The following is a 12,861-nucleotide window of genomic DNA, read 5'->3' as shown; positions in this document are numbered from 1 at the left end:
GTTGTATATCATCACATTCTTATGAGTCATCAGTGTAATATAATTACAAGCTTTGTAGAGTAATTCTGTGTGTATATACCTCTAATTATTACACATACAGAATATTAGATATAATTGAGAGTTTATATGAACATAGTGGGAGGATCATGATTTTTTTCAATCAGCTGTGGAAGTTGGAGTGTTTTATATGGCAGTCTTTGCCTCCTTTGAATATCTTTTCTGAGGAAATTCCCTCCTCCTTCAAAGGTAAATAAAGCCGTTCTGTTTTGTGCTATTGGTCCCTGTGTAAGGGAGTAAACTGTTCTATACAATACATATACCTAGGGAGAGGGTAGTTACAGGGTTATCCTGCAGCCCATCCTTTTGCAATGAACATTCCCTTTGTTTCTGGCTGTTAGTGGTATAACTCTGCTCGCCAGCTGTAACTCCAGTAATGTAACGAGAGTATGTCTGGGACGCTAACATGTTTACATAAGCACATATGTACAGCAACAGCTGGACATCATCAGTGTATCAATAACTTAGTGTACTACATAATCGAGTGTAACACACACCTTGTATGTGAGTGTCACACCCCAGCCCAGTATAGGAGAGGTCAGCCAGCGTAGGTGTGGTGTAGAGGTACTTCATACCAGCAGAACCAACTTCTTGCTGCTGGAATTGTGCTGGCACAGTCTTTTTGCTGATGGAAAGGTACATTGTTAAGAAGAATCTCTTTAAGCTTTCCAAAGAAAAACAAGTTTTGCCAGTTCACTCTGTTGGGGACATGTTGCTGTTGTCTAATAATTCTAAAAAGGTAATATTTCGGTTTTCATTTTAGCAAAGCATACTTCCCTGGATGCCCATCATACCTCGGAAAATGGCCTTGCATGTAAAATGGGACATTTTGCTATTGATACACTTTGCTAGGAAATGTCATTAGAGACAGATAGCATAAAAGGGGCATTTAAAACTGTACGTTGAAAGACTACGTATAAACTTAATTTTGAACGTATAAAATAGCAGTGATATCTTGCCAAGATATTAGTCCCTTAGGGAAAAGCAAGTTCTTGTAGGATTCTTTTCCTTTTCTATTGATTTCATTTACTGTAAGGTGGTTGTTGTAGTCGTGCCATTTTGCTAGCAAGAATTGCAGAGCATAATCTGTTTCACCTGTATATTTTATTGCTTCTGCATCTGTTTCCATCATCTTTTATGTGCCTTGTCAGCTGCATGGCAAGAGTGGGCAAGGAGCCTCTGCAAAATGTACAGCTAAGGTGCTTCCACAAATTATTTCAAGGACTTCAAGCAAAACCTCTCCTTGTGTCTTTTCCTAAGCTTTTCTTGTACAGTTTATATGGGACTTCACAATGTTGTATTTCTTCCAACTGCAATAGTGTAGCAGCTGCTAATACTGTATTGTGTGAAACTCCTTCAACCACTGTATGCCAAATTGTAATACAATTTGTCACTTTTTAAGAAATCATTATTTTTCAGAAATAAACGTGCTGCTGCCAGAACTCAGGAGTTTCATACAAATTAGAAAGTAGAGGAAGAAGAGTTAATTTGAACTTTAAGGAACAATTACTTCCTCTTCAATATTTTATTGTCACCTGCTTCATATGGAGATGGTGGGTTAACTTTAAAAATAGTCTCTAACTAAATGTTCTACTTGTAAGTGAGAAAAGCATGAAGGTCTGGCTGTGATCCTGTATTATTGCTGGTGAATAAGATGAGTTGAAATAAATGAAATAAATTATAAATCTTAAAAAGTGGCTATAGGCATTTGTGCAGTGCAGGAAGAGGGAGATAAGGACAGGAGAGTACTCAAAATGTAATTTCCATTGTATTTGTGTCATATGAGTTCCTCAGTCATGAAAAAGCTTACTTGAAATGATGAAACTAATTAAAAGAAATCTGAGAAAGAAATCCAAAAGAGAAATTAATATGTGGTGATTACTCTGAGATTAAAGATTTTTGTTCTCTTCCTTGTAATTATACAGGAATGCTTATTTCATGATAAAAATTGAAGCTGAAATGGGCACATAGGGTCAAATTCATCTAATCTGATTTACCTGTCTAAAAGTTAAGTGTTTTGTCTGTACACGTCTTACGATAGAGTGAACAATTATTTGTGATTCTCTCTCCCCATTTACAGCAGAGCTGAAGAGACTGGCTTAGACCAGACACCTAGCAATGTGTAGTGGTGAAGTAGCCGATGGTGTCCCCCAGAATTAGGCTTCTGCTCAGCATCGTCTTGCAGGTATCTCTGCTTCCGCTTCGAAGCCTCCCAAAATCCAAAGAGAATACATTAATAGCCATCAAGTTGTTAGTAACCAGGCACAATTTCAAAAGATGAACTGAGTAGGAGGGAGAACTCTTCTGCCTTGAGTGAAATCCTTTAGTTCCTGCCCCAGAAGAGGGCTGGGCACAGCAGTGCCATTCCATAGTGTCACTCAGCAGGCACGGGGTTAGGCACAACTCAAGTCCTTTCCCAGGTGAAGCAGTTCAAAGGGTTGTGGCTGCATAGAAGTCAAGCAGTGCACTACAAGCTAAAGAAACTCATTTGTAAGTTCAGGTTTTGCTCTACCTTGGTGTTTCTGGGAACATGGGTATGAGAGAGGAAACAGGAGATTTTAGGCCCAGGCAGAAGAACAGGTCATGGCTCACTATGCCTTGTCCTCAGGCACAGAATTGAGTTTCCTGAGGTGTCCATTAATGCTACAGCTGTATGCTTTCCCTTCTATGCATGCCTTGTGTACAAAATGTACCAGGAGACTAGTTGAGCATCCACAGGTGTATTATAGGTGCAGATAAAGATACTTGCAGGTGGCCAGGTTGAAACACTATACTCAGGAACAATGTAGAGAGAAATGCACGAGGGTCCTTTTGTAACATTGTCTGCAAACCCCGCTTGGTAGTGTCTGATCTCATATAGTACTTACTTCCTGTAATTATATATTTAAAACATATCCATGTCTTTGAATAGCATGAGACCTATTGACAGAAATGATTTTGCCCAGGAACATGCAATGGTCAAATTTTTTCAGATGGGAGATCAATAAGCAGGCATAGCTTGGGAAGGCAGTCACACTTCGAAGAGCTCTTTGTGAGCAAAAGCGAGAAACACCCTTCAAACTGTTGTAGCACAGGACTGGTGGAGTAATTCTCTAGTAAGAAGAAAGGAAAACTGGGGGTAGTGCTTCTGAACAAAGATTTTTTTCCAGCCTGTGCTGTATGACAATATGTTTAGGTACACCTGGACCTTTCATGTTGTGATTTTTTGAAATAAATTAATTGTGTGTACCTGGAACCTTGTCAGAACTGCTACGAAACACTGTAGTGGGATTATGTTGGAGTTCATTGTGCTGGAGTATATATGCTGCACTTCAGTAAGAAATCTTTTTATAGCTTTACCATCAGAATGCTGAATTACTGTTGACAGAAAGATTTTGAAATTTAATGTTTTACATTTATTATGTGTCTTACCTAAATCATTCTAGAAAAGGAAGGAATATTATCCCAACCCCAGTTATAAGGCAAGTGATGCCTACGTGAACACGAGGCTTTTCATGAGTTTCTTCCAATGAATGAGTTTGTGGCAGAAGAGTGTAGTTGTTAAATCATAAGCCTTATCTGTCTATTATTTTTATATATTTTAGAGGCAAGGAATCCCAGTCATGAGCCCAAGGCTTATTTATGGTAGGTGCTGTAGAAACACAAAATGCAGTGTCAGTCCCTGCCTGTAAAAGTTGAATTTACTGTGCAGTGTCAGGCTTTCAGAGTAACTATAAGACTGTGCTGCGATCAGCTGAATGAACACGGGTTTTAACCTTTTAATATATGCAGGTGTTCTTGCTGTTCTGATTTTCAAACAGGAATATCAAACAGATGCTAATAGCATCCTGTGCTATGATACATAAACTGCTGCCTCTGTATCTTTTGAGGATGTCTTAATCTCTTGAAGGTTGTATCACATTGTGATGGTCTTTGTGTTCTTGTTCCTTGCTCTGCCTGTTGTTCTTGAAGAAAAGACCATTTTGTAAGACACTAAACAGTCAACTTTGGTATTGGTGAAATTTTGCCAAGAAAGTTGCATCTGGACCAATTAATATATATGGAGTGAATTTGTCCAGCTGTACTTATAACCCTGAAAAAATGAGGTTCGTAATTGAAATTTTGAACTGTACTGTAGAACTTGGTCTTTCTGCCAAGTGGCAGCCCCTCATGTATTTCTTTATAGCTTTTATTTTTTCAAATCTATATGGCCCCAATGTCTAGGGAGTTTTAACGATATTAAAAGATATTAAAAGATATTAAAAGACACAAAACCTCAAAATCCAGCTTTGCCTGAATGAACAAAACATTATGAAAGGAATTGGAATTTGCTTTTACATACACAGAACAAAAAGCAGTACCGGAGCCCACAGGCAGAGCCAGGGGAAATAGTCCCAAGGAGTCAATTCATTTTTTGCTCTGTGACATAAATTAGGACAGCAAATTACACTGTCCTCCATGGAGAATGTCCAGTCTTGAGATATGCAGGGGTAAAGGAAAAAAACCTCAGAAGCTAAGCAAGCCATTTGTTCAGATACGTAGGCTGAAGTACAGCGAAAAAGGAAGACTATATGCCATAAAAGTGTTTGTAGTTAATGACTAATATCTTGTATTGCTCTTGGGAGTTAAGTGGATACTTCATCTTATATAATTTGAAAGGTTGAATGTTATTGCAGTGTATGGTTATGAACTTTGAAAAAATATCTGAAGTTTTAAGTAAGATTCTTTTTAATGGTGGTTTTGTCATTGATTTTGTTGTGAATGCTTAGGAGGGCTCGTGGGAATGGGAGAAGTGGACTCAGGCAAAGATAGGAAGATGGAAAGGAGCAGGGGAGGAGGACTGAGGAATTCATAACTTCAGAAGCAGAAAGATAAAAGAATTGGAAACTAAAAGTATCAGTCCAAGGTGGGAAAAAATAGGGAAAGTTCCTCCTTGTTGTTGCTTTGGTTCGCTCTTTCCTCTTCTTGCTAATCTAGTTTTTCTGTCCTCTTCTGCTCTGGTCATCCATTTCTCCCTATCAATGTTTTCCTCCCAGCTATTTGGCCTGGTGAAATACTGGTAAAATGGTAGAATGTATGTTAATTACATATTAGAAGAAAGCTGAATCTGGTAGATGGCTTTCCTGGGTAGGAATTTTTTAAATAGGCTGTTCCTTTAGTATGTACCCAGTTATTTTGATTATGGAACAAAAATAAACATACATATTAAAAACTCAATCAAAGCCTTTAAAGTTCTTTTGCTTAGTTTTCAAGTGGAGCAAACAGAACAGATCAGTCTGACCCAGGAGACAAAGTCGTGGTCTCAAAGTGACTATTATTGTTAGAAAATTACTCCACATATGAGATTTAGAAAGATAAGTTCTTTTTCCATAGAATAAGCATAATTGAATGTTTACTTCTTTGAGTTCTTGAGGAGTGGCTTACTTAGCATGCATAGTCTGAAAGCCAAGTCCTTATTTTGGGAGGTAATTTAAACTGAATTGCACACAGGAGCCTGAATGCATCAATTTAACGGAGTTAGAGAATAATATGACAGTTTTTATTTTTGCTTTTGCTGAAGAGAACAGTTCAGAAGGAAACTTCAGTAAGCTTTTTGGCCTCAGTTGCTTAAGATCCCAGCCACCTGACCTTGCACTTTCGGAAGCTCTTCTGTATTAGACTGACACCTTAGTATTTTTTTTTTCCCCATGTAAAACCTTTGACTCCCAACATAAGGGAGTTTTATCTGAAGTAGGAAATAATTTAAAATGGCTTATTTTTAACATGGGTAAACATGGTTTACCTCACTGCTGTGGCCCTCGTGTAGAATATGCATTCCTTGTCTCTAGCTGTAAGTAAATATTTATTTTGCAGAAGCTGTTTTTCAAAGCCTTGTTCATAAGCTGTCCATTAATCACATAGAGCTCAAACGTGGGCATAGGTCTTTGCTTCAGGAATTTCTGATATTTTATGTCGTCACATGTTCATTATGTCTATAACTTACTTTCTACACAGTTTAAAGCACTGATTTGTTTTATAAAACATGATGTGTAGTCTGTGTATCCTTGAGAATCTGTTCACACCTCTTCCCACTGTTTTAGTTCCTGAATTTGCTCCACTGACAGCCATGGTTTGGACTGAAAGCGGGAGATCATATTCAGGCCTTTGCTTCTGGAACTCATCCCAGCTTTCAGCTACACACACTTTGCGTATATTCATTTTTGGGCATTTTGTGAAGAACACCTTGTATGCGGGCTGTTGTATGCTCCTGACTGCCCCAATCCAAGATCAAAATTTAATTTCTTTCACTTCTCGGTAACTGCTGAGTATAACAATTTGAAGACTCAATTTAGGCTCTATTGAAAGAAAGATTTCTTTATTGGCAGTTTTACAGGCATAGCGAAAATTGTTAAATAAAAGCCAGCATAGATATAAAAATAAATGTGACTGAAGTGTATAACAAAGAAGTTTTGCCAACCTGTTCCTAACACTATGTTGTGAAATGTCTTGATCTTATACAGTGCAAAATGTCTTGCGTCACACTTCTTGAGAAGGTAAACATTTCTGTCTGTGGGTATTTCTGAGGATTCAGTGGTAATCCATGAGTTCTGGCAGGTCATTATATATGCCTCAGTGAGTAATTACAAAGCTTCCCATCCTGGCTGATCAAATTCAGCTTTCATTTAACAATGTTTTTTGGAGAATGGCTTGATTGGTCTACATCTAAGTGTAAACTGATTCATCTGGGCTGGAAGCTTAAGAGCAGGACAGATAGATGACTTCTCAAGGAAGATAAGGACTCTTGAGCTCCCGTGTAAGACACAGTTGCGATGATGCAACCTTCTCCTGGAGTCAGATTGGATTGTCTCAGCCCCCAGTGTGGGAAGCCAGTCAAACTGTTTTATCCTTTCCTTTTCCATCGTTGGCTACCTGACATGCAAAGCTTCCACCAATTTTCTCCTGGTGGGTAGTCAGGTTTTTCACGTGAGGCAGCAGGAGCCTGGCAGTGTACAAACCTTTGAGGACCAGTTGGGGAAAGCTCCTGTGTCAGGAAAGCTTTATCCATTGGGCTGTGTTATTTCAAGCAGTGATGCTATGATTGCCCCACCAGGTCCCTGGAATCTGCTGCTTTGGCCAGGTCTCCTCGTCAGAACCTCAACCTGTTTTTTTGCCACGTTGAAAGCTATTCTGTGTTCGTTCTGTCATGTTGACTCACATTCACTTGACTTCTTTGCATACTACTTGCCAAAATTCAGTGTATTTAAACATATATATGTGCTGTGAAAAGATTTGGGTTGCTCTCACTCAACAGAGTGGTTAGCTGCAAGTTTAACTTTTAAGCCATCTGGTTATTTCCAGTCAGAAATAAGTTTAGGGGTGTGCTTTAGTCTTGTTGAGTTCCCCAAGGTAATTCTTCAAATCCTTTAAGTCAATCATATCTTTAAACGCTGCATTGACTTGGAGCTTTCCAACCAGGAAGCTGGAGAAGAGATCAGAGACAAAATAAATGAAGATGTGGAGTGCAGTGGAGTTTTGCCAGTGCTGATTTGAGGAGGAATTCTAGTTATCTGCATTTTCCCTTTTCTTTTCTTTTTTTTTTTTTCCTCCCCTCTGAGTAGAGGGAATTCTTCAGTGATACAGCTTTGACTGCAGACATTTGAGAAGTTTGTGGTCTGAAGGCTGATAATTGTACAAGGATCATCCAAAATACCAGTTCTGCGACTACGTGTTTATTCATAGCTCAGATGACAATGCTCTGAGCTGCTAAGCGGATAGCTGGTTAAATAATTTTTTGTCTGCTACATAGTGCAAAAAAGTGTGATGCGTCCCAGTCAAAAAAAAAAACAATTGCTGATATAAAATAAAAGCATTAATTGCAGAATTAAAATGCATAGCAAATCAATTAGGTATAAATATTGTATATTAACCTCAAAGTGTGAACAAAGAGTTGTAACGAAAACCATTCTTATATCAAAATAATAAAAAAGCACAAATCTTAAATGTAGAGCTCTGCCTGTCAGAATATACACTCATTCTGCTGATCTTCTGTCATATCAGGTTTTTTTCCCTGTCCATTCTACCAGTAATCATCAGTAATGTGGGGAAGGAGGATCATCATCCCCTATCATGTACACTTAAATAAGCATCAGTGAATTAATTAACACTGATGCTTAACCCGGCATCTTTAGGTTTCAGGTTTAATACCGCTGTTGAGATTAAGCAGTGGCTGTTCAGAACCCTCATGGATATTGCTCCAGGTGCTCAACTTTACCTCTGCATTGTGTTAATCAGTCTACAGTAATGTCCATACATATATGAAAGTCTGGCACTTTTGAAATGAGTAGGAGTTTTACTACTGAGGCAGGAGTTGATGATCTAAGACAGACAAGCTGGAAGTTTGGGGAAGCAACACCATTGCAATGAATTATATTCCCTTCTTCATAGCCATAAAAATATAATTACTTTTATATACTGGAATATGAAGAGAAATAGTACTTTCAGCTTGGAAAAGAAACAGTTTATAGTTTACACTTAAAGTTGAAGCTCAAAATCTTTCCCAAACACAAATTTCAATACATTCTGTGAAGTTACTATCCTTTCTCTAAAAATAACTCAATCAACAGCAGCAAATAATACAGTTCTTCATGTAATGTAGCATGGATTGTAGGTTTCCAAGGTCAGGTTAGTTTAAAGTCTGTTGGTTGGTCTAAGCATACTAGTTTGAACAGCTCTGCCATGAGGTTCCTTTTGAGTTCACACCCAGTCCTCTATTTCTTAGGACTTCCACAATTCAGTTGATAAACTGTCTGCTTTCAAAGGTCAGAAAGTGCAAAATCTTGCCTATGAGCACAGGAGAAGGGACAAGGCAAAATATCCTTACTCCTCTGGGGAATACTTTTATAAAGTTGACCAAATTCCTGTGGCAGTGCAATACTTCTGAGATAGCAGATGAGGCACGGATGGGTTCTGCTGGTGACTTAGTATTCCAGGTAAATAGGCAGGTTCAAATTAATTAAAAGAATCAAAGTGATGACTGTGTCTCTTTTCCCAAGCTTGTTATGCCTGGCTTTATTTAAACAGGACTCCGGACTGTTTTGACTCAGCATTGAACGTGACAGCATACCTCAGGATGTCATCAACGCCCAAATAACAGGAGCTGTCTCCTTTCTGATAGCAGAGACGGGGTCAGAAAGAAGAATTCTGCCTCCAGCCTCCTGCATGATGGTGGGGAAGCTGCTGAGTTCAAAGCTTCCAAAAAATTAGAGTTTAAATTAATACTGGGGGAGGCAGGTATGGCCTTGGTCTAGCTGGGTAGCTGTGAGATGTACAGGGATATTATATGACTCAGGAGCACACTGCCAGTGCTGATGGTGAAAAGTCAAGTCTGTCACACGTGCACGCATCCTTTCAGCATAAGTGTGTGTGTTTAGGCATTTGTTTAAGTTTTAAAAAGCTCTGAGCCTTTGCCAGAGCTGCTGGGCTCTCAGCTTATTTCAAAATCAGTAGGACGATGGCTAAACATGGTGTTGAAAAAATCCCTGTTTAAGGACTCAGTGCTCCTGCCCTGTAAATGAAGGAAGGTATGAATATTTACTTTCCTGACAGAAATGTTGCATCGTTAATATCTGTACAGCTCTCCTGTATTAAATATTCTTGTCTTTTTATATTTAGTGCTGCATAAGAGACTTGTGTATGTGGGAGCAGTGGCTTGTCCCAGGGGCAGCAGCCCGGGAGTTCCCTGGTTGGAGGTGTGATGCTAATGCAACAGCGCCTCACATCCCATTGCTCTGTTTCTTCTAGGTGCCTTGAAGGAGGCAATTTTGATCCTCTCAATTGTTGGTAATGAAGTTAGTGCTGCATAGGCTTGCCCTGGTCTGTCAACCCAAGTGAAATATTCTGAACAGGAAATTCATGTTTACATGTCTTACAAAACACAGCTGAGTCAGGTGTGAAGTGCTCAGCTCTAAGGATAGTAAAGGGAAGCAGTGTATAGCATTATGCAGCATTTCTCAAAGTCTGTCTGAAACTTTGGATGCAAATTGCCAAGGGCGCGGCTTTATTTTATTACCACTTTTAGTTCCTGGACTCAGTGATAGGCCCCATCTTGCTGCAGTTTTTGATGGATGTAGGTTCTGTCCTGTAGCCTTTAGATCTTTCATTTGGCAATTACTTGTAGGCTTTTCTGTCTTGCCACTTCACTTTCTTTTTTTTTTTTTTTTTAATTGCCAAAACCTTCCTTTTTTTTTTTTTTTTTTTTTTTTTTTTTTTTTTTTTGAACTTGGTAAATAGGTGAACATTTTAGCAGCAGTTTTTCATGTTCTGAACTTAAGCTCTGGAATTTTTATCTTGTTTGTTTGTTTATTGCAGCTGGTGCACAGGATAAAATTGGCTGGGCATTTGGCTTGGGTTTGGAGAGGCTGGCCATGATCCTGTACGATATCCCTGACATCCGACTGTTCTGGAGTGAAGATGAACGCTTCTTGAAGCAGTTTATTGTGCCTCACATTTGGCAAAAAATAAAATTCCAGGTAAAATAATATATATATACGATAATAACTTTCTGTCAGTAAGAAGTGTGTGTAGCCCTAGAGAATATCACGTAATTAAAATTCTGTGCCATTAACAGATTAGGTTTTAAAGCAACAGCTTTCCAGCTGTCATGATGGTCTGATATACTGCAATAAAATTCAGCTTCTGATGATATCAGCCAGATAATGTTGTGAGTTGCTGCTGATACCCAGTGAATATCTCTTTTCTGAGTAATACTTAAGCACATATTTAACTTTTAAATTTATCCAGAATAGGGATTGATTTAGGCCTGTGTCTGGTTTGGGTGTTCTTGAATTGTGTCCATAATTCTGTTTCATTATAAAAATGTGTTTGATGCTGAGCATTCAAATATTGTAATACATTCCAAATTTTTCCCATTGTTTTCACTCTACATTCATTGAAATCAACGTGAGTTGCATTGTCAAACTTTGGCAAAATGCTTTGTGAATGTGCCTCGCCATCTTCAATGTGTCAGCTCTTTCCTACAGGTGATAGTCAGGGGAGAGTGCAGGCTCAGCTTGTATTTCTTTTGTAACTCCTCTACTTGAGGTGATTTTTGTAGTTGGAAACCTTGTCTTACTTTTTGTAGTTGCAAAGTAATCAAGCATAACTGGATTGAGTGGAAATGCTACTTCCATAATACTCTTCAGCACGAGCACAGTAAGGTTCACTTTGGGGGTATCACTTTGGGAGAGTTGAGCTGACATAGCTGTGTAGATGCTTGACGAAGTCAGGTACTAAAGCAGCAAAACGCTTTTTGCTGCTGCCTTTTACCATTTTCCTTGCTTTGATTGTGTACAGCTTGATTATGTTTTTTAAGAATTGAAAATATAAAAGGGGAAATCAACAGTGATAATGCTCAGATGATATTTGAGCAGTCTCCACATGAAATCAGTAGCAGCATCCATTTTTTAATTCATGGCAATTCTGGCACACCTCTGGTAGAGTCAAGAAGTCAAAATGGTGTTTGGATAGGTTTGGGGGAGTTTTGGTGGGGGTTTTTTTGGTTGTTGTTGGTTTGGTTTGGTTTTTTTGTTTGGGTTGTTTTTTTTTTTTTTTTTGTGATACTGGCATTGGGGTATTCAGATTGTAGTTATCACTTACAGAAAGAAGACAGGTTTTTGCTACTGTTCCTGAAGGTGGGTCTGCCTGTGAGTTTCTCTAATTTCCTACAGAATGTTTGTTGTTCTTTTCAATAAGGAGTGCTCAAGTCTCCTTTTCAGCCCATATCTTTCTGATTGGCATTGCTCCTGAGGAGTACAGATTGTGGCTTGGTTTATAGATTGCAATCTGATCTCTGATGGAACCAAGATGAGATTTATTGCTTGCTTTAAAATTGTGGATCCAAGCCTCAAACTGATATTAGCAGTAGATTGGGGTTTTGGTGAAAGGCCCAGATTGTCAGAATGATATGGTCTGATGTTGAAGGTGAGCCAAAGAGAGGGCTGTCTGGCTTCTCTAAGTTGCGTATCATTTTCATGTTCAGCTTCAGATAAAGTCAGGTGTAATGAACTGATCTGAAGAGGACAGAGGCATAGATTACTGTGGAAGGCTTAGAGGAAAGGACATGGTTTCTAGGAAGCTAAAAATGAAAGACTTTTTTTTTAAATTGATGCTGTTTGGTAACAGCTGAGCAGGAGTCACTGGGAGCACATGGTTTTGCACTGTTTTGCTGGGTAACTGTCTTGTGTCATCAATAGGAGAGTGGTGACAAGGTCTTGGTAGGTCTTTAAGCATTTCTTCTTGCTGAGCAGTGTTGGTTTCAGCTGGCATTGGTTCAACTTGGAACAAGGAGAAAAGTTCTACAACCCAGAACTGATGTAGAGAGAGTCGCGAAGTTGAGGCTTGCTGGCTGAAATACATTCTGAAGTAATAACATGAATCAGGAGGTATGATGCAATAGGTGGGGGACTTCAAGGAGAAGAAATTGTCAGCTGCCACTGTGCTCTAACTTGGATCAAAGGGAAAGACTGGAGTAATATTACCAGGCCATTACCTACTGCTTTATCACATTAATGTGTTGGCAGTTGTCGTATCCCAACAAATAGGCCAATGAAAAGTATACAGACTGGGAGAATGAGGGGTATGGGAGAGGCGCAGCAGAGGTGGAAAGATGGATTATTTTCAGTCTTTTCTTTCTCTCTTCTAATGAAAGGATATGGCCAACATTTTAGAAACAGATTTTTGCTCTGGTATCAAGCACTTCTTAGGGACCTTCTTTCCTTTTTTCCTTTTTTTTTCCTGGGGATGGCTGAACACCTGCCTGCTGGGGAGTAGCAGTGAATGAATGCCTTG

The 12,861-nt window shown here is 39.0% G+C and overlaps 1 protein-coding gene across 4 annotated transcripts in view; it reads left to right on the top strand.

The window, feature by feature from the left end:
* The window catches only part of FARS2 (phenylalanyl-tRNA synthetase 2, mitochondrial), a 255,170-nt gene that overhangs the window by 129,884 nt on the left and 112,425 nt on the right, over nucleotides 1–12,861 (top strand). For all 4 annotated transcript variants that reach the window (XM_009279173.1, XM_009279174.1, XM_009279175.1 and 1 more), the window contains one exon: nucleotides 10,384–10,544. In XM_009279173.1, the coding sequence (XP_009277448.1) occupies nucleotides 10,384–10,544 (161 nt within the window). The remainder of the gene's footprint in view (nucleotides 1–10,383; nucleotides 10,545–12,861) is intronic.

Source organism: Aptenodytes forsteri, unplaced genomic scaffold (genome assembly GCF_000699145.1).
Source record: "Aptenodytes forsteri isolate BGI_AS27 unplaced genomic scaffold, ASM69914v1 Scaffold81, whole genome shotgun sequence".
NCBI lineage: Eukaryota > Metazoa > Chordata > Aves > Sphenisciformes > Spheniscidae > Aptenodytes > Aptenodytes forsteri.
This window is presented reverse-complemented; position numbering and strand designations above follow the sequence as displayed.